Raw genomic sequence first — 22,510 nt, forward strand, 5'->3', positions numbered from 1 at the left:
ATTCATCTGTAACTGCTTTGGCTCAGCCCTTTGTCTCCCTACTTTCTGCCCTGCAGCTAACTTCATGAGAAAGTCCTGTGTTCCCTGGGTCTGGAAACCTGTCTTGTCCCAGGAGACACACTCTAGTTTTCAAGAGACGTGAAAGAGCTTCAGCAACCTCAGAATGTTCTGGTGGCAGCATCAAAATCATGACCATGCATGAATAAGGGGTATTGTCATGTGTGTGCTGATAGAGCCCGGGGACCACTGAATTCTAGCCCCATCTCTGAAATATGTGCCCATCAGGGCAGAGCATTTTAAGTTCCACCCAGCTTCTCTGCAAAGTGGGCCACTTTAGATTTCAGAGATCTCTGTATAAACCAGATTACGAATTTAGGGTCTTGAGGGAGAAAAAAATACGTTATAAATCCTATTAATACTAATGGCTTTTGTTTTACCAGCAGGAAATAAGTAAATTGCTCACATTGGGATAAGATAAACCTTTTAATAACCATTTCTTATAGGCACTGAGTAGTTTGTAGGTAGGCATCGAATTTCCAATGTGGAAATTATGCTGAAAAAACTGTCTCCCAGCAGGGGTATTTATTTTCTTTTCTAAGCCCCACAACATCATCAAATGACAAGAGTCAGCATTCTCATATGCATGTGTGTCCTTTGTATGAACCTTATCTGCCCAGTAGTGCCCAGAAATCAAATGAATATAAACTAAGACTTTGTTTTCGATGTGCTTTTTACTTTTGGCATTTATAAACTCTCTGAGTCATCCCTGGGAGTGGAGGACACGGCAGTGGGACCAGTACTTATATGAATATACAGTCATAGGTTTTATTGTCTTGCTGTCTCTTAAAAAAAAAAAAAGGAAGTTCTACAAGTCTCATGGAAATACTGGAATTGGAGATACATATTTAACATGCTAACTTTATTATATCATGATTTCTACCTAATTTGGTTGTGTTTCAGTAAACGACAATCCCCAGTCATATGACAAACACCTGTTTTTAATAGAATCCATCATCTTCAGAGAAATTGGTTGTATTCATGAGCTAAAACATGAATATATGGGCTGGGCGCAGTGGCTCACGCCTGTAATCCCAGCACTTTGGGAGGCCAAGGCAGGCAGATCACCTGAGGTCGGGAGTTCGAGACCAGCCTGACCAACATGGAGAAATCCCGTCTCTACTAAAAATACGAAATTAGCCGGGTATGGTGGCACAGGCCTGTAGTCGCAGCTACTCGGGAGGCTGAGGCAGGAGAATCGCTTGAACCCAGGAGGCAGAGGTTGCAGTGAGCCGAGATCACGCCATTGCACTCCAGCCTGGGCAAGAGGAGTGAAACTCCGTCTCAAAAAAAAAAAAAGAAAAAGAAAAAACCATGAATATATTTTTGTTGTATTTGCTCAGTGTCTGTATTTTTTAAACTACTGAAGACAGTAGGCTTGCTGAGTGGCAGTTTGAGGAGGGCTGTGTCCTTGTGCTGACCCTCTCTCCTCTGTTTCAGAGGTGGTAGCCCAGTGGTGCACACAGGGGGACTTGCTGGCAGTCGCTGGGATGGAACAGCAGACCCAGCTTGGTGAGCTTCCCAATGGTCCCCTTCTGAAGAGTGCCATGGTCAAGTTCTACAATGTTCGTGGGGAGCACATCTTCACACTGGACACTCTTGTGCAGGTAAGGATGTTCTCTGGAAACAAGTACATTTTCAGCAGTATACTAGTGAATAGGTTATTATAGTTATTGTTGACAAATTTTATGTTAATCTTTTTTTTTTACCTTAGTTAGGTTGTGGTGGGTAAACCAGGAGAAATAAGGGAGAAAGCAGTTTTTGCCTTTTAACCAGAATGCTTTATTCTATTTCCCAGTCAAATGAGCACATAGTGAATAAGCAGAGTAAGCTGGTGTTTATCATCAGTCTGAAGCAGAAATCAGAAAATTGCAGAAGTGAATGCTGAATCTTCACTTATTCACTTGTAGGAGAGGAAGAGTAATTTTCTTCTCTACTCTTAGTGAGTTCTTAGCAGGACTCCCCATTACAAAAGACAGATTAACAAGAGAAAAACAAACAGAAGTTTAATAACATGTGTATCTCCTGCATACGTGGGAGTTAACCCAAAGAAATGAGTAAGTCTCTAGAGCAGCTCAAAAAATTGTCTTCGACTACAGGCTTAAATGCTTCACGGAAACAGAGAAAGAAGGGTGATGTTCATTCTGCAGATTTAAGCCAATGTCTTCTCTTTTTTTTTTTAAGTCTCCAGAAGTCCAGTCATCCTTCTCTTCTTGGTGCAGAGAGAGAGACCCTTACATATGTAGATTTTCTTTTCTTTTTTTTCTTTTCTTTTTTTTTTTTTTTTGAGACGCTTTCTCACCCAGGCTGGAGTGCAGTAGCGCAATCTCGGCTCACTGCAAGCTCTGCCTCCCAGGTTCACACCGTTCTCCTGCCTCAGCCTCCCGAGTAGCTGGGACTACAGGTGTCTGCCACCACGCCCAGCTAATTTTTTGTATTTTTACTAGAGATGGGGTTTCACCATGTTAGCCAGGATGGTCTCAATCTCCTGACCTCATGATCCGCCCGCCTCGGCCTCCCAAGATGCTGGGATTACAGGCATGAGCCACCACGCCCAGCCAGATTTTGTTTGTAGATGTAATTTCTCTTACAAAAGGGTAACTCTTCAGAGTTTACCCTATGTCTTTTTTTTTCCTTTTTTTTTTTTTGAATTGGAGTTTCACTCTTGTTGCCCAGGCTGGAGTGCAGTGGCGCCATCTCGGCTCACTGCAACCTCCTCCTCCCGGGTTCAAGCAATTCTCCTGCCTCAGCCTCCTAAATAGCTGGGATTACAGGTGCCCGCCACCACGCCCAGCTAATTTTTGTATTTTTTTTAGTAGAGACGGGTTTTTGCCATGTTGGCCAGGCTGGTCTTGAACTCCCGACCTCAGGTGATCCACCTGCCTCAGCCTCCCAAAGTGCTGGGATTACAGGCATGAGCCACCACTCCTGGCCTACCTACCCTGTGTCTTTACCCTGTGTGTATCTCAAAATAACCATCTCGAAATTATCCTTATGCCAAAGAGGCAGATCTGTGGTGGCTTATTCTGGTCTCCTACAGTCATATTTGGGGAAGCATGTCCTGAACCCTGTCACACTCTGATTTTATATTTGTTATGCCAGTGATGAACCTTTACATTTAAACTAAATTGTTGTTAAGCAGTAATTTTAAAAGCTTAAAAGTCTTTAAGAAAGTATACACAGATGGGCCCCCTTTCTATTTGTTTTTATTTCCCAGAAATCTTTAGGCCACCTTATGTTTGGGTCAGTTATAGTGGAGGATGAATTATCAGCAGCGCGTAATAGAGGTATGCCTGGGAGGGAGTTGACAGTGGAGGTGATAATGAACAAGAATCTGTGTCCTAGGAAGGGGAACATCACACACCGGGGCCTGTTGTAGGGTGGGGGTAGGGGGGAGGGATAGCATTTAGGAGATACACCTAATGTAAATGATGAGTAATGGGTGCAGCACGCCAACATGGCACATGTATACATATGTAACAAACCTGCACATTGTGCACATGTACCCTAGAACTTAAAGTATAATAAAAATATATATATATAAAAAGAAAAAATAAATGGAATAGACTTCATTAAAAAAAAAAAAAGAATCTGTGTCCTAACATTACTCAGCTCATCAGAGAGGCAGGGATACCAGATATGGGGAAATCTGTAATTACATGCAGGCATTAAATATTTAAATATATATTTTCTTCTTTTAATTGTGGTAAAACACATATAACATAAAATTTATCGTCTTAACCATTTGTAAGTGTACTGTTTTGTAGTGCTGAGTGTATTACATTATTATACAACCAATTTCCAGCACCTTTTCATCTTGCAAAACTAAAACTCTTTACCTATTAAACAACTACTCCCTGTTTCTCCCTCCTCCCAGTCCATGAGAAGCACCATTTTACTATCTTTTCTGTGAGTTTGACTCTACAAACCTCATGTAAGTGGAATTATGCAATATGTTGACAAACCAAATTCTGTACAATATTTAAAGAGGTTTATTCTGAGCCAAATATGAGCAACCATGGCCTAGGACACAGTCTCAAGAGGTCCTGAGAATATGTGATGTGCCTTAGGTAGTCAGGTCACAGCTTGGTTTTGTACATTTTAGGGAGACAGAAGTTACAGACAAAGACATACATCAATACCCATAAGGCACATGTTGGTTAAGCCTGTGGAAAGATAGGACATCTTCAAACCAGGCCATACACATGTCACGGGTGGATTCAAAGATTTTCTGATTGGTTGAAAATCTTTGGTTGGTTGAAAGTTGGTTGAAAGAGTTAAGCTTTGCCTAAAGGCTTGAAGTCAGGAGAAACAAGTGCTTGAGTTAAGGTAAGGGGGTTGTGGAAGCCAACGTTCTTGTTCCCCACGGCAACACCCCCCGCCGCCAGACGGAGGTCTTGCCCTGTCCCACAGGCTGGAGTGTAGTGGCGCGATCTCAGCTCACTGCAACCTCTGCCTCCCGGGTTTAAGCAGTTCTGCTTTCACCCTGTTGACCAGGCTGGTCTCCAACTCCTGACCTTGTGATCCGCCCTCCTCGGCCTCCTATAGTGCTAGAATTACAGGCAGGAGCCACTGCGCCTGGCCCCAAGGTTCATGTTATGCAGATGAAACCACTTAAGTAACAGGCTTCAGGGTGAATAAATGGTAAATGTCTCCTTTCATACCTTAAAAGGTATCAGACTCTTGGTTAAATGTCTCCTGAATCAGGAAAAGACCTAGAAAAGGAAGGAGATTCTCTACAAAATGCAAATTTCCCAACAAGAGATGGTTTTGCAGGGTTTTGCCATTTGCAGGTTTTGCCATTTCAAAATATATCAACAAACTATATTTGGGGGTAAAATACTTTGATTTCTTTAAACGTGGTGCTATGTCAGAATCACGTTGGAATTTGGTATCTTATTGCTACAAAGAGTCAGTTTTATCAGTCTTTCCTCTATTTTAATGTTAATGTTGGTCAGTTGTGCCTAAACCCCAAAGGGATGGGGGCAATTTAAGGACCATGCCCAACCTTCCTTCCTGTCACAGCCTGAACTAGTTTTCTAGACTCCTTGGCCAACAGCAGGCCCATTCCGTAGGTTGGGTGGCTTAGAATTTTATTTTTGGTTTACAAGTGTTTATTTTTTTCTGACTGGCTTATTTCACTTAGCATAATGTCCTTAAGGTTCATCCATGTTGTACCATGTGTCAGAATTTTCTTTCTTTTTAAGGCTGAATAATATTTTATTGTATGGATATACCACATTTTGTTTACCCATTGATGGACATTTGGGTTCCTTCCATCTTTCGGCTGTTGTGAATAATTCTTCTGTGAACATGGGTGTACAGATATCTCTTTGAGACCCTGCTTTTCGAGTCTTCTGGATTTGTGCCCAGAAGTGGACTTGCTGGATCATATGGTAATTCTATTTTTAGTTTTGTGAGGAACTGCCATACTGTTTTTTCATAGCAGCTTGTTAACAGAAAGACTAAACTGTAAAATATTTTAAAGAGGTTTATTTTGAGCCAGTATGAGTGACACTGGCCCAGCAAAACAGTCTCAAGAGGTCCTGAGAAAGTGCGCCCGAAGCAGTTGAATTACAGTCTGGTTTTGTACATTTCAGGGAGGCAAGAGTTACAGGCAAAGACATAAATCAACATGTGGAAGGTATACGTTGGCTCAGCTTGAAAATGTGGAATATCTTGAAACCAGAAGAAGTAGAGGAGTATCCAAGTCAGGTAGATTCAGAGATTCTTTAATCTACAGTTAGTTAAAGCAACAAAATTTGGTCTAGAACTTGGGAGTCAGCAGAAAGGAATATTTTAAGTTAAAACGTTCGGAAGCTATGTCAGAGTCAGCCAAAATTATGACCCATTTAGTGAGATTGATGGCCTGTAGGCATGGCTTAAGGCTTGCCTTGCATGGCCTTAGGTATTGTTTAGAATTTGTTATCTTAGTGCCATCAAGAGCCTTTTGTCAGTCTTATGATCTCTATTTTAACATTTACTCAGGTCAGTTGGACCTAAATTCCAGATGGGAGGGAGTATAATGAGGTGTGTCCAGCCTCCCTTCCTGTCATGGCTGGGAATTCAGTTTTTAAGGTTTTTCTGGGGTTTCCTTGGCCAAGAGAGGCTCCATTCAGTCGATAGGGGGCTTGGGATTTTATTTTTGGTTTACAGTCGGCACCACTTTACATTTTCACTAACATTACACAAGGATTCTAGTTTTTCCACATCCTTGCCAACATTGTCATTTTTCTGGGATTTTTTTTGGACTAACCATCCTCTTGGATGTTAGGTGATATCTCATTGTGGTTTTGATTTGCATTTCCCTAAGGATTAATAATGTTGATTAGTGATGTTGTCGCGTATCTTCTTTTGAGAAATGTGTGTTCAAGTCCTTTGCCCATTTTTCAATCAGGTTATTTGGGTTTTTGTTTTTAAGAAGTAGGATTAAACTGTGTCTTTGGGCAGTATAATATCTTGAACAAATAAGCATATTTGTTCACTCATTTGTTCAAGCATCCAGCCAAGATATTTTGAGGAGCTACTGTGTGGCTGGCACTGAGCTCTGAGTGCTCGTGTTTCAGGGCTGAACAAGGAAGACATGATCCATATCTCCTAGGAGCTCACAGCTAGTTAAGGAAGACAGACAAGTGATGACACAGAAATGCTTTTGACTTTGAAGTAGAACTGTTTACCTGGTGCTTTGATAACCTGGAGGAAAGGAGTCTTGCACCTGCTCTTTGTGGGTATTTTTCCACCTCTGCCTGATCACTTTTCTCACTCTGTATTCCTCAGACAATTTCAACCGCTCTTACAGCTTTAATTCCAATCTCAATGAAGGTCTGAAGCCTAAGGAAAGAGGCCTGTATAGACCCACCTGCTTACTTCACAGACCCATTAGCCATCTCATAAGCATTGCACATTCAACATGCCCAAATCTCGGAACACTCCACCTCTTAAATAATGCTCCTCTTCCAGGTTGTGGTCCAGCTGCTCAAGCCAGAAGTCAACAGTCAGCCTGTCCACTGAATCCCAGTGGGTATTTTTACCTCCTAGATATCTTCATGTCTACATCCTTTTGTTTTCCTTGGCCACCACCTTAGTCCAAGCCATCCTCATCTTAGCTGCAGTGTTTGAGCCACGCCTTTCCCTTCCTCTTTTTTTTTTTTTTTTTTTGGACAGAGTTTCGCTCTTGTTGCCCAAGCTGGAGTGCAATGTTGCGATCAGCGTTCACTGCAACCTCTGCCTCCCAGAATCAAGTGATTCTCCTGCCTCAGCCTCCCGAGTAGCTGGTATTACAGGTGCGTGCCACCACACCCGGCTAATTTTTTGTACTTTTTTAGTAGAGATGGGGTTTTACCATGTTGGCCAGGCTGGTCTTGAACTCCTGACCTCGTGATCCACCCGCCTCAGCCTCCCAAAGTGCTGGGGTTACAGGCGTGAGCCACCGCGCCCTGCCTGCCTTTCCCTTTTAAACTGTTCTTCACTTTGCAGCCACAGTCTTTGTAAAATCACAAGTCAGATCAGTAGCTTCTTACTATCCTTAGGATAAAGTTAAAAAATTCATTGTGCCTTAAAAAGATCACCATAATCTGGCCCTCCATCCCCTCTAGAATTAGCTCTTACCACTCCATCCTCCTCTGATCCTGCCAATCTGGATTTTTCTGTTTCTCAGTTTACCAGATGCCTCCTTTCTTCCAAGCTTTGCACCATGCCTGGAACAGATCTTGGCTCATGGCAGTCTCAGTAAATACTGGTTGAATGAATCAGTGAGCCTTAACATTGTATCTTACTGCTGCCCATTACTTGGTGAGTTATGTTGGGGCAGCAATCCTCTCCAGGGGGCACCAGCTGCAGAGAGTCTGTCCCTTGCAGACCCCTGACCCAGCAACGGATGAATAAAGTACACTGACACACAGATACTCTGCTTTCCCAGTCCAGCTGTGTGGGAGCCGCTTACAGACTCCCTGCTGAGTCCTGTAAACAGTTGCGACTCCACTCGCATTCATTCAGTAAGATTAATTAACAAAAGCTTGAGTCAACACCATTAGAGGGTAATTGACATTGTGGACTTCCCGAGTAAAAAGCACTTAAGCACCTGGTACATCAAAGGTTAGTCTTAAGATTATATGAGTAAACAAGCTAGGTAGGTAAACTACGCTGCCTTTCTTTATTACTATTTTAGTTTGTTTAACTAAAGGTAAAGGGATCAGGCCGCCTTCAGCCAGATAAATTACCGAAGTTACACAAACTTCTCAGCTTTCCAAGATTTGTGTCTATTTCTATAACTATCTCTAATATTTTTCCACCAGCCTGATTGAACCCCAGCATTATGTAATTTCCAAGGATCAGATAACTTAAACTTATTTGCCATTTATATTATCTCTTGGTTTCTTTAGCCACTGGCAATCATAACATAATTTCTTTTAAAAAATTAATAATAAATCACTTTTAGAAATAGAATACAGTTTGATTACAGCATAGTTTATGTAAGGGGCAACAACAGGAAGTAAGACTAGAAAAGTGTCTTAGGACCAAATGTGTCTTAGTCTGTTTGGGCTGCTATAAGAAAATACCTTAGACTGGGTGATTTATAAATAATACAAATTTAATTCTCACAGTTCTGGAGGCTGGGAAGTCCAAGATCCAGGCACTGATAGATTCAGCGTCTCGTCCGCTCCATAGATGGCGCCTTGTGCCTGTGTCCTCACATGGTAGAAGGAGTAAAAGCAGGGAGGCGCCTCCCTTTAATCTCTTTTATAAGGGCACTAATCCCATCGTGAGGGTGGAGGCCTTATGACTTAATCACTTCCCAAAGGCCCCACCTAATACCACCACCGTGGGAACTAGATTGCAAAAAGAATTTCGGAGGGACACACATTCAGACCATACATAGCACTGACCAAGATGTTAAACTTCATTTGGCCTTTTGTTTTGTATTTTTATTTTATGAGCAAGGGAGAGGTGAGACAGGGCTTTGGGGAGACTAAACTGACGTCAGTGTTATTATCTCAGTAAGACGGAATCAGGACAAAAATCCAGAACGGTGAAAATAGAGTGGAAGAGAGACACAGAGTTCAGAGAGATTGTAAGAGATTTGGCTTCTGGAGGACTGTGAGGAGGAGGAGGTCAGTACTAGTGAAAACAGACCTTTTTTTTTTTTTTTTTTCTCGAGACAGGATCTCACTCTGTCATTCAGGCTGGAGTGCAGTGGCATGATCTTAGCTCACTGCAACCTCCACCTCCTGGGTTCAAGCGATTCTCCCACCTCTACTACAGGTGTGTGCCACCACACTGGCTAATTTTTGTATTTTTTGGTAGAGACAGCGTCTCACCATGTTGGCCAAGGCTGGTCTTGATTTTCTGACCTCAAGTGATCCGTCTGCCTCGGCCTTCCAAAGTGCTGGGATTACAGGTCTGAGCCACCACACCTGGCCAAAAGCAGCCCATTTTAGTTACTGTTGCAGCCACATCTCTAAGGGTGGAAGGCGTTTGGGGATGAGGGACTAGAACTGAGGCAAGAGATTGGGGTGGAGATAGAGATTTGGAGTCATCCACATGGAGGCCATAGTTGGAGAAATGAAATGGATTTAATGTCAAAGGAATGAATAGAATGAGGGGAAATGAGGAAAGAACCAAGCATAGAACTTTGGGTAGTGGAGTGATAGCCTTCATTTAACAAGCAGCAGAAGGAAGGAGATGGAAGAGGAATGTCATAGAGAACTGTCACCAGGGGTCCTTGCTCCCAGAGCTCCCAAGATGGTGGTGGGCTGCTTCCAAGATGGCGGCGGGCCACTTCCAAGATGGTGGCAAGCCTTGTGTTCTCTGACCTGGGGTTCTTGGCCTCACGGATTCCAAGGAATGGAATCTTGGGCCATGCAGTGAGTGTTATAGCTCTATTAGAAGTCGTGGGTCACAGAAGAGAACCGTGGAACCCAGTGACTAGTGTTCAGCTCGATTAGGGTGAACACAGTCACTTAGCCGTGCGGGAACAATGGCAAGCCTTTAGCCTGATCGGGAGCGGCAATGGGCACCTCGCTGGATCAGGAACACAGCAGACACCCCGCCAGATTCGGAGGGATGGGAGTCAGCGGCGGGTCTGCGACGGCGGCAAACAGCAGTGGTGGACAGCGAGCGAAAGCTCAGCTTGAGCCTTAACAAACATGGACCAGAAGAGTGCAGTTGCAAGATTTAATAGAGTGAAATAGAGTGAAAACAGAGCTCCCATACAAAGAGGGGACCCAAAGGGGGTTGCTGTTGCCGGCTCGAATGCCTGGGTTTATATCCCGATCCTTGTCCCTCCTGCTGTGCTCTCAGGCAAGAGATGATTGGCTATTTCTTTACCTCCTGTTTTTGCCTAATTAGCATTTTAATGAGCTCTCTGATTGGTTGGGTGTGAGCTAAGTTGCAAGCCCTGTGTTTAAAGGTGGATGCGGTCACCTTCCAAGCTAGGCTTAGGGATTCTTAGTCGGCCTAGGAAATCCAGCTAGTCCTGTCTCTCAGAACCATTAAAGGAAATATGTCAAACAAGAGAACAACAGTTGAAAGTAGACATGAAACATTGGATTTGGAGGTTTTAAGGTCAAAAATGGTCTCACTAGAATGGTGATGGAAGTCACATGGTAAAAGATTTTTCGTTCATTCAGTCATCTTTATTGAGCCATGTATGCCAAGCATTGTTCTAGGTGCTGGAGATACAGCTGTGACAGCCAAGATAAAGAATTGGCGACTAAGCAGCTAGTGAAGAAGTTGAGGCAGCACATGTAAACTACTGTTTTGACGGGGTTTGAGGGGAAGGCAGAGAGAGGATGGTAACTTGAAATGGAGAGGCATGACTGTGTTCATATACAATTAATAAGTCTTTGGGGAAAAAAGAAGAAATAAGCAAGAAAAAGTACAGCAAGGGACAAGAGCCCAGTGCAAGTTGGAAGATGTGGGTTTGAGGGCAGTAGGGAGATTTAATCTGGAAGAGACAGAAAGGAAGGAGAGATTGTAGAAAGAGACAAAGGATTTTTAAGTAAAGGAGGGAGCCAAAGCACACACACACTACAGGACAATGCCTGTCTTCTCAATAAGCTAAAGGCAGGATGAAAAGCACAAGGAAGATTCGGCAGGAGTGCCATGGAGTGCCATCCACTTGCCATTCCGGATAATAAAGTGAGAGTCAGTGATGTCCATGCCTTCACTGTAATCCTAGAGTCAGTAGTACCGATTGCCTAAAATTAGGAACTGGAAAGGTGAGTGTAGTAGCAGGGCCAAGGAGTCGAAGGAATCTAGGAAACTGCTAAGGATACTATGGAATTGGGCAGCCATGGCATCAGTGGTTAGATACTTCATGACCTGAGGCTAGGAAGTGTAAAGTCATAAAAAGACATGTTCAAGAGGAGGTGATACAAACAAAATGGGAAGTTGTGGTTGGATAGGGACTTTAAATTTCTGTTTTGGAAGTGAAGTCATTCTGCGTTAACCCAGGAAAGAGCTGAAGTAGAACAGAGTTAAGGCCATATGTATGAGGCCAGGGCATTGGCAAAACAAACATAAATATTAGAGTTCCTGTGGATTTGGGATTGAAGGAAGGAGAGATTACCTTGATTCTGTTTGTGTCCCCACTGCCAGTTCATTGCCTAGAACGTAGTAGGTACTTAGTAAATCTTTCTTCAGTGGGTTTATGGATGGACTGGTGTCAACATAGGCTTTCTTTCATCTTTCTGTTGATTGTTTGAACCTGTAGGCTGTGTCACATTTATAATCAATCTGATGCTGGCTTTTTATAAGGCTTTTATGGTTAGAATATTTGTGAATTCAAGTGCTGAAACACACTCAGCATTGTCCCCACTTCATCTGACTTAGGGCCCCCTTCCTGCTGGCATTGTGTTCCTTCTACAGGGAATGTCCTTCCCGCCGTTTTAGCTCAGGAATTGGATCCTCCTCAGTGCCAGCTCAGTCACGTTTTCTTTTAAAGCTGCCCAGTGGGTTGAGGCTCCCCTTCTCTGTAAACCCTCGGGGTGTTTAACACCTCTGGCATGTATTACACTTTTCTGTCTACTTGTCTTATTTTCCTGAAGACAGAGGCTTCCTTTTTCTGACCAGTGCCTAGACTATAGTAAAGGTTTTATGGCCTTAACCATTGCAGAAGTTCTCATCAGCCATCACATGAAACTAACATGGATCCTGAATTTAAACTGTTTGAGCTCAGGAATAAGAGAAAAGGCCCTGACTGATCTTCCTTTGAAGAAAGATATCCCTACAGTACCTCAGCATTTCAATAAATTATTGATTCTTTTTTTCATTGAGGGTCCATTTCAACCATTGAAAAAATCGCCTCAATAATAGAAAGTTAAATAATGATGCCATTAAAAATCAAGTACAATATTAACTATATTTAGCACCAGTTTAACTCTTGTCTAATGATTCGAAAATCACATGTGATCTATGCTGTGCTATTCAAGGAGTCCAAAGGCAGGGACATTTTTATAGCAGGAAGGAAGTTAGGCGATTTATTGGACTGCTTATAAAAAGAACTAAATGCAATTTAGATTGGATAATGTATTTCCAAGTTAATTAGATTGTAGGTTATTGCGTACAAAACCATTGCCTGGGACGAACTTGCAGCAGCAGCATCAGCTTTAAAATTGATTCTCTTGATTTACTTGTAACAGCAATGCTTATGGCTGGAGCTCTTCTAAGGAAATATGCTATGATTTATTTTCCTTTCTGTCCTACATGTTGTAATGTAAAATTCTGTAATTTATCTCATTAGCTGTTATCTGTGACTCTCTATATATTCTTGCATATCTGAAAATATAACAGGTTTTTAGAGTTAGCACTACTGACTGAAGTTTGTAGGCTGCAATAATTTAGGCCCAGGTTTTTGTTTTGTTTTATGGACTTCTGGCATTGAAGGCCAGTGGAGAGGTCACCCTATATTCTGTAAGGTTCAGTTGTTGATGTGATACTGGGTAAAAAATTAAGAGAGGAGAAGGTGGAAAAAGATGGGTATGGGAATTTAAAAATCAAATAAGAGATTGCATGTGTGATTGTGGACTTCTGTACTCTTGGAGGCGAATCCTATAGCAAAAATAGACTTGCATTCTTTCACTTAGGATTAACTCTGCCTGTTCTGCTGAAGTTGCCCCTGTTGTGCTTTTCCCATTTTTTCTTGTAAGTAGATGAGAAAGTCCTTCATGGGTCTTGTCTGCTTACAAAATACAAGGATGGTTGTGTTCTTTTAAAACTAAAATTTGGTTGACCGAACGCTGAACTAGCTTTTATTACTACAATTTAGTTGGTGGCCAAATCATTATAACTTTGTATTCAAAATTGTCTGTGGCTCCAACCAACGTAGTTTGACGGTGACCGATCACCAACTTGGTCTGTTTTTGTTTGTTTGTTTTTAGACAGAGTTTTGCTCTCGTTGCTTAGGCTGGTGTGCAATGGCGCGATCTCAGCTCACTGCAACCTCTGCCTCCCGGGTTCAAATGATTCTCCTGCCTCAGCCTCCCGAGTAGCTGGGACTACAGGCATGTGCCACCACGCCCGGCTAATTTTCTTGTATTTTTAGTAGAGACAGGGTTTCACCATGTTGGTCAGGCTGGTCTCAAACTCCTGACCTCACTGATTCTCCTGCCTCAGCCTCCCAAAGTGCTGGGATTACAGGAGTGAGCCATAACATGCCTGGCCTTTTTAAAATTTGTTATAAACAGAGTCTCACTGTCTCCCAGGCTGGAGTGCAGTGGCATGATCATAGCTCACTGTAGCCTCAACCTCCTGGGCTCAAACGATCCTCCTGCCTCAGCCTCCCAAGTAGCTAGGACTACAGGTGTGCACCACCACACCCAGCTAATTTTGAAAATTTGTTTTGTAGAGACAGGGTCTTGCTATGTTGCCCAAGCTGGTCTTGAATTCCTTGCCTCAAGCAATCCTCCTGCCTCAGCCTCCCAAAGTGCTGGGATTATAGGCATGAGCCATTGCACCTTGCCCTTCATCTGTTTTAAAGTGAACTATTTTGCACATGTTTGTACAGACATAAAACATTTCATCCTACTAGGTGCATTTTCTTCAAGACAGATCCCCCATCCTTCTTAGGGAGAGCTACAGAAAGAACAAACAAAGGGTGGAGAGGGAGGCTGGAGAGCCTCCGACTGTCCCAGGAATCTGCCTCCTCGGTGGCCGGGTAGCCAGTCCTCAGCCCAAGGCCTCCCTCAGTCATCCAGAAACCCTGTGCTGGCACTGCCTGGTTTTCCCTGTCCAGGACCAGTATAGTTGGTTTTTGTTCCTCCTACATTTTCAGAAGACTCTATCCAACTCACTGCTATATACAAAAATAGTAATATAGTGAGGAAGCTTTCAATTCCAATTAAATAGATTTCTCCTCTCAGCCAGGCCTCTGCTCAAACCACCTCCAGGGCAGCCTCCCTGCTCCCTCTCTTCAAAAAGACCCCCTTGCTGTTGCTCTGGCTCTCCCTCAACACTGTTTTTTACTTCATGGAATTTCACTACCTCACATTATCAGGTAGTTCCTGTCACAGATACTGAGATACAGGTTGAGTACTCCTTATCTGAAATGCTTAGGACCAGAATTGTTGTGGATTTCAGATTTCTTTTTAATTTCAGAATATTTGCATTGTATCAGGTGAGCATCCCAAATCTGAAAATTCGAAATACTCCAATGAATATTTCCTTTGAGCATCTTGTTGGCACTCCAAAAGTCAGATTTTGGAGCATTTTGGGTTTCAGATTTTCAGATTAAGGATACTTAACCTGTATTTATTCTCTCCCTGCCACGCCAGGATGTAAGCTCCACAAGGGCAGAGAATGTATTTGATTCATTGTCAGTCCCCTTATAACTAGCATGGATCTGTCCATTTGTATACATTTAGCAAATATTTATCTAATGACTAACAGCTCAGTAGATAAAAAATGATTGGCTGGACGCATGGCATGTCTTGTGTACTAGCAGGAGGAGAGGTGGCAGAGTAAGGAACGGGCACCAGGCCTTGATTGCCACACTCCCTGGTGGGAGGTGAGGCAGGGCTGGCCCGCTCCTTTTCCTTTCCGGGGCTCAGCCTCAGCATTGAGGGGGAGAAGCCAGAGGAGAAGCCTGCCCCTCCATGGGCCACTCCCCTCCAGCACTGTGGCCTAGAGTTTGTTCTCTCCAGCTGAGCAGTGGTTCTCCCTGTTCCACCAGACCCACACTCCCTGAAATGCAGCTCAGTTTCTTGCACTTTTGCCTCAGATTTAGACGTGTAAAATATGTGAACCTCCCTATGCAAATTAAGATTTGAATGTCATCTGCTTCACAGTTCTAGCCATCAGTTCTAAAAATAGTCATTTTATGGGATTTGAGAACGAGATTAAGACCACAAACTTACAATTGGGTTTTTCCCTAGCAGACAGCAGCTGTTCAAACACAACGTGAATCTGGGAGCTTTGAAGAGCTGTGCTGTTCTGCTGCGGCTCGGCCTAGTAGGTGGAGGTTCTTAGGGAGGAGGTACCTTAAGCATGGGTGAGGTCTGTGGGCCTGCGGACAGTGTGTTCATGTTCTGCCATCACCCATGAACCTAGAGGACAGAGTGATGGAAATTGATGACTGTGAGGTGGCGAAATCAGGACTAGCATTAGTGAACGCCCCGCCCCGTGTCTGTGGCCACGTGCAGTTAGCGCCATTTGACTCTTGTTCTTGCCAAAACTACAGAACATTTGTAGCAAGGGCTTTATAGGCTGGAATACCAGTAAACAGCCAGGGAAAAATTAACACTAGCAGAAATGTGACTTTTAAAAAGTAAGATGACCTGTTAAGGACTTTCTGTGGACTTACAGGGGTCCTGAGAAGTCATACCCTGCTGCCTCACTTCTGACCAAACAGTCATCACAGTCATTCATTTCCCCAGGTCAGTGATGACTCAGAATCTTCAGACAAGAGGGGCAGTTCTTGTTATCTGTCACTCCTTCCCCGTTTTTCTAGCACAGCCTTAAAAATTATTATGGCAAAGGTACCAGCGTTTATTTTGCTGCTTTATCATCTTACATGGACTATATGCTACACAAACTAAATTAAATTAAAGCAGTGTGTCCGTGCCCTGCCCTCTCCCAGAGTAAGTTTTCACTGACTTGGGCAAGTAAATGAGTGCTGCACCCTAATTAATTTAATATAAATTCCTGTGTTGGTGTTCTTGTCCCATTCTTAGAAGAGGGGATTTCCTGGTAACATTGCCCTAGATAATAATTATTCCTTTGAGACCCTGCAGGCCTCACTTCTCCAGGCTAAATAATTTCAGCCCTTTTTCTCCCAGGTTCTAATGTTCCATCCTTTAATCTTTCGAGTCTTCTCACTCCTGCTTGGCTGAGAATTCTAAGTCGTCCGAGCTAATGTGCTACCTGGTTTGGAGTCACACCATCCTCCCTCACCTTCTAGATGTGCCAGCGACTGTGTTCCGTGTTCATCCAACAATGCTACCTGGCTAATTACCTGTGGGCTCTTTTCTGCTGTGATGAACCCCGCAGATCATTTATTTATTTGCTGTGTAAACAGCCTGTTTCTCTTCCTATTTGCCTTTTCTATAGACATGTTTGGTTTGTTTCTGAGTAAAGCAGCTTTGACCAAATGGACTAAGGGGCCATTTGGGGCTCACGATTTTGTATGTGATGGACAAATGGTTAAATTTTTCAGTGGAGTATTACACATTCTTTAGGCTGTGGTATCAATATGCTGGCACTTCAGAGAGTCAGCACCATGTAGTAAGATAAGGACCAGCAGTGGAGCTGGGGAGGGATGAGAATCACAGCTCTTCCACCATTTATTACTATAACAAGGTACCTAGCCTGCCTTAGCCTCTCTAACCTCATATGTTAGATGAGAATAATGTTATTCATGTGGGAGAGTAGAACGGATGCAGTGAATTCAGGTATGTGAGCATTTGATGTGCTTGCTGTTGGAATGTAGTTTTGCAGACAAGGTTGTTTTTGTCATGATGGGTGGTAATTATATATATAAAGGTAACAAAGCTGATTTTCATCTAGTTGAAGGTCTGTGTGAGTGGTTTAAGTTCTTGGTACAAAGATATAAGAGACACATACTTATGATAATTTTATATAAAATATATCATCAACTGTTATACAGAGATAGTTACTATGAAAAGCAGAACTAGGAGGGAGGAGGACAGAGGATAAATACAGAGTGTCTGCCTTTCAGATAGCTGGACTAAAGAGGAATGGGAAATTAGAGGGAAGAAGTGTCTGATGTTTCTGCAGCCAGTCAGGTTGTGCTCATTGAAAACTGTTTTTCCAAACAACCTCATTAAAAAGTGGGCAAAGGACACGAACAAATACTTTTCAAAAGAAGACATACATGCAGCCAACAAGCATATGAAAAATGCTCAACATCATGAACCATTAGAGAAATGCAAATCAAAACCACAATGAGATACTATCTCACACCAGTCAGAATGGCCATTATTAAAAAATCAAAGAATAATAGATGTCGGCATGGTTGCAGAGAAAAGGAAACGCTTCTACACTGCTAGTGGGAGTGTAAATTAGTTCGGCCATTGTAGAAAACAGTGTGGCATTTCCTCAAAGAATTGAGAACTAACGTTCGACCCAGCAATCCCATTACTGGGTATATACCCAAAGGAATATTTGTTCTATCATAAAGACCCATGCATGCATATGTTCATTGCAGCACTATTCACAATAGCAAAGACATGGAATCAACCTAAATGCCCATCAGCAGTAGACTGGATAAAGAAAATGTGATACATAAACACCATGGAATACTATGCAGCCATAAAAAAGAACAAGATCATGTCCTTTACAGGAACATGGATAGAGTTGGAGGCCACTATCCTTAGCAAACTAACGTAGGAACAAAAAAACCAAATACCATATATTCTCACTTCTAAGCCAGACCTGAATAACAAGAACACATGGATACAGGAAGGGGAACAACTTGAGGGTGGAGAGTGGGAGGAGGGAGGAGGGAGAAGATCAGAAAAAATGCCTATCGGGTACTATGCTTATTATCCAGGTGACAAAATTACCTGTACACCAAATCCCTGTGACACAGTTTACCTATATAACCTGCTTGTGTACCCCTGAACCTAAAAGTTAGAAACAAAAATAAAACCATTTTTTGGGGGACTTGAGCTCTAAGTTATGAATATTGTCTTAGGGGGCTCAGAGGTAAAGGGACAGCAGCGTATCTTTAAGATCAAGCATGATTTTGTTACTAATAGAGCCTCTGTCCTAACCTGTACTTTTGGGGGTTGACGATACCAGAGTAATTTTTCTGTGCATTTTCTGTGTGTTGGTTTGCCCTGTCTTCAGCAGTGATTATGTATTTCTGTAAGTTAATAGGTCCCTTTGTGTGGGGCCTGCCCCCTGTGTGGAATCATCTCATATGGAGACATGTCCTGAAAGTGTCCCAGAAGCCCCTAGACTTGAGTTTTCCAGACTCCTTGGCCAACAAACATGGCCCTCCCCTGGGGACTGTGGCCATCACCCCACCCTGCAACTGCCTGGCCTCCTGTGGTAGAAAGGGAAGATGAATGATCATCAGAGCTCCATCTGTCTGGATCGGAATGAACAAATCTCTTGCTGCTTCTCCGTCACGACCCTTCACCTTTCTTTCTCCCTTGGCTAGATGGCACCCCTGAGCTTTGGATTTTTTTTTATTATAAGAATTTTCTAACTTGCATATTTGCATTTTGGCCTGCCTTCTCAAAGATAATGATGGCCATGACCCTAGCGAGGCTACCACAGGAACCGTGTTCTCCTCAATCACCTTTCCAGGGAGCTTTCTTTCCCTGCACCATCAGTGCCAAGGGAGGCTGAAAATGCAGTGACTGTGGGTTATATACTGTGATGGCCCCAGAAGGGCTGTGACTCCATCACCTCCTGTAATCCTCACAGGGTCCCCACTCATGAGAAAAGGGGGAGGCTTCTAGGGGTTATGGATAGTCCCCAGGTCACACAGCTGGTAAGACCAAGTCCATTGTTGATCTGACTCTGGACAGAAGGGAAGGGCCATCTGGTCTACCTCATCACCACCTCCCCAAGCCATGGGAACCACCCTTGGGTAATTTGGGAATCTAGAAAAACAGCCCTTCAGTAAGGAATGTGAGTTACTGCACCACAAGGTGATTGCCCCTACTAGTAGAAACCTTACTACCCAGAGCTCAGTTGGGTTTCATGACCCCAAATTAAATGAAATATAATACAGGTAAACAAACTTTATAAAATTATTCCAATGCTTTAATGCTCTGGCCTGGGGACCTAATTACTTTTATTTTATTTTGTTTTATTTTTAAGATGAGAATCTCACTGTATTGCCCAGGCTGGTCTTTCAGCCTGGCCTCATGCAGTCTTCCCACCTTGGCCTTCTAAAATGCTGAGATGACAGCCTTATGCCACCATGCCCAGCCCTCTAGCCAATTTTCAATAAACATACTGAATTTTCGTAATATAGTGTCTAACATTCTCTACTGTGCTTTTAAAACCAGTATTCTCAAAACAGCTTATTTTATTTTGCTCGAGACAAGTGTGCATTATCCCTTTTTGCTTCCCACAAGAGCAAAAGCTTAAGCATTGTCTTCCCTTCACTTCCTGCCAGCGCCCCATCATCTCCATCTGCTGGGGTCACCGGGACTCGAGGCTGTTGATGGCATCAGGACCAGCCCTGTACGTGGTGCGTGTGGAGCACCGGGTGTCCAGCCTGCAGCTGCTGTGCCAGCAGGCCATCGCCAGCACCTTGCGTGAGGACAAGGACGTCAGCAAGCTGACTCTGCCCCCCCGCCTCTGCTCCTACCTCTCCACTGCCTTCATCCCCACCATCAAGGTAAAGCCCTCCACCCCTCCCTCTTCCTCCTCCCTCACCTATGCTGGCTCCCCACAGAGCCAGGGCAGAGACAGGTGAGGGTACCAGAGTGAGCACATGGGGCCATGTGCAGCTGTGCAGGATCCTGTCATGTGCTGCCAGGTCTGCAGTCTGTCGAAGCATCATGGTCCATGTCCATGAGAGATTTGCCCTGTGTGGTGGCTGTTATCTTTCTCATGGCAAAGCTGGTATTCCTGGACTTCTGTGTCCCTCTGATGATCAAAGGAGCGACCATTATTCAGCATTTCCTATATACTAAGCATTGCACCAGTTAATTTTTAGAAATCTGTCTTGTTCAGTCCTGACTTCCTGACAGATGCCATTATTCGCATTTAAGGAAGCAGGAAACAAGTTAAGAGAAGTTAAGTAACTTGCTCCCTAGCTGGTTAGGGGGACAGTCAGGATTAGACCCACCCCAGTTCTAGGGCCTGCTCTCAGCACTGCTGAGGAGGGCCACTCCAGCCAGCACTCAGCGTCAGCCACCTTTTATACCAGTGGGAACTCTAGAAGGTAGCATGTAGAATGCATCTGCCAGTTGCTGTTCAAGTGTGGGTCCCCCTAACCTTGGGTTTTCCCAAGTGGTTCTCTTTTATATTCTGTCTCTCTTCTTAGTAGCAGACCCATTTGTTGGTTACTTTTTTCCTGAAACATCAAAGTTTTAGAATCTGTTGGGTTGTTTTTTTTTCCTAAGTTGCCTTACACTATTGATTCTACACGAGCAGATCTCAACACCGGTGTATTATATAACATTGGAAAATATAGGTGCCCAAGGCTGCCCCTATGGATCCTGATTTCATTGTCTGATATGGGATCCTGGTTTAGATATGCTTCGAAAGCTTGCAGGAGATTCTCACATGCTCCTACCATTGCAAACCACTGTTCTACACCACATAGTTACCCTCTTCCCCAGGCCCCCAGCCTGTGCTCTGTCTGGAACAGTAGCGTTTTTAGTTGACCTGCCCCCGTGCCCACTCTCTTTCCCTCTCTCTCTGCCTCTCTGGAGTCCCAGCTCTTCCTTTTCTTCCTGTATCCTCCAGCCCCCAATTCCAGATCCGAACAACATGAGAGACTTTGTCAGCTACCCATCAGCCGGCAACGAGCGGCTACACTGCACCATGAAGCGCACAGAGGACGACCCGGAGGTGGGCGGCCCGTGCTACACGCTCTACCTGGAGTACCTGGGCGGGCTTGTGCCCATCCTCAAAGGGCGGCGCATCAGCAAGCTGCGGCCGGAGTTCGTCATCATGGACCCGCGGACAGATAGCAAACCAGGTGGGCCCCTCACCCGAGGGACTGGGACTTTGTTCTCCTGTGGTCATGGGCTGTTAACGCCTTACACCCCATGCTAAGAGAATGTCTGCTAATGAAATGTGAGCCTGTGGGGGCTAGTGTGGAACATCCTTGAAGCTACGACATTTCCAGAATCCCATTGAAATGAACAGTTCTCTAAATGTACTTTTTGACAGGTTTTTAATCATATTCCATGGGCAGTGGATAGCTGGGCGGTGGATAGATGAACCAGGCAAGGGGAAGTTGGCGCAGTCCTCCTGGGAGTGAGGGTTTCCTCTTCACAGTTACCGAGTATTCATCGAGTGCCTTCATGTAATATTGAGACAACTTGAAAATAATAACAAGATACAGTCCCTGCCCTCCCAGAGTGGATGATAAAATTAAAATCAAACCTTCAGCCTCCTACCCCTCCCTAGTCTACTGTTAACTGCTTTTTACCTGATTGCTAATGACAATTTTTTGCTCATCCATAAAGATGTTGATATGAGTCACCCTTTTCTTCTAAAAACCTTTCCCTGCAGTGATTTTCATTGCTCAGTTAATGTATTCAAGATGCTCCCTGCACATCTCTCTGGGATCCTAGATTGTAAGCTTCAGAGGGAAGGGACTTTGTTCTTTTTTTGTGCCACTTGGTACTAGGCTAGTGTCCGTGCACCCATCAGTCACTGCCAGCTCAGTCTGCCACCTCCCTCTGAAACTTTGCCCATCACCTATGGCAGAACGAACAGCACGCTTAGTCATTGTGCTCCAGACGCTGCCCCGCTGAATCCTGTGGGCCTGGGGGGAGAGAACTGAGTCATCTTTGTGCCCCCAGTGGATTTGGATTTGTTTTCATTAGTTCATGCTTCCTCTCGCCACTTCCTCGCTCCAGTTTACTCTCCTGCCCATTAGTCTGGTCCCTGCCTCTCATTACGACCTGGAGCTAGCATGACCTGTGGCCTGACCAGTCACCCCAAGTCACAGTGTGGTGGGCTTGCTCACTCTCAACTTGTACTCAGCGCTGTACACAGGTGCCCCACCTCTGCCTGCCAGCCTTCATTTGTTCAGCATCGGCAGTGACACTCTACTACCCCTGCAAAACAGCAATACCACTTGTCAATATTAGATATTAGTCCGTTTTTTCTGTCTTTTGACTCGTGACAAGCTAGTACCAGGAACAAAGAAAGCGACTAGCAGAATTGGGGCTGGTAGGGAGGCAGACTGAAAGGAGGGAGAGGACAGATTCAGGAGGAAGGAAGGCACAGTGGGAAAAGCAGGAGAGAGAGAAGCGCATGTTCACGTGGGAGGGAAACATGGTTTCAGGGAAAA

At 44.0% G+C, this 22,510-nt stretch overlaps 1 protein-coding gene across 6 annotated transcripts in view; it reads left to right on the forward strand.

Moving 5' to 3' along the window:
* TULP4 (TUB like protein 4) overlaps positions 1–22,510 on the forward strand; it is a 272,370-nt gene that overhangs the window by 220,727 nt on the left and 29,133 nt on the right. For all 6 annotated transcript variants that reach the window (XM_034963152.3, XM_055114281.2, XM_034963151.3 and 3 more), the window contains 3 exons: positions 1,498–1,664; positions 19,649–19,873; positions 20,950–21,184. In XM_034963152.3, coding sequence (XP_034819043.2) covers positions 1,498–1,664; positions 19,649–19,873; positions 20,950–21,184 — 627 coding nt within the window. The remainder of the gene's footprint in view (positions 1–1,497; positions 1,665–19,648; positions 19,874–20,949; positions 21,185–22,510) is intronic.

The sequence above is a fragment of the Pan paniscus genome, chromosome 5 (genome assembly GCF_029289425.2).
Source record: "Pan paniscus chromosome 5, NHGRI_mPanPan1-v2.0_pri, whole genome shotgun sequence".
Classification (NCBI taxonomy): domain Eukaryota; kingdom Metazoa; phylum Chordata; class Mammalia; order Primates; family Hominidae; genus Pan; species Pan paniscus.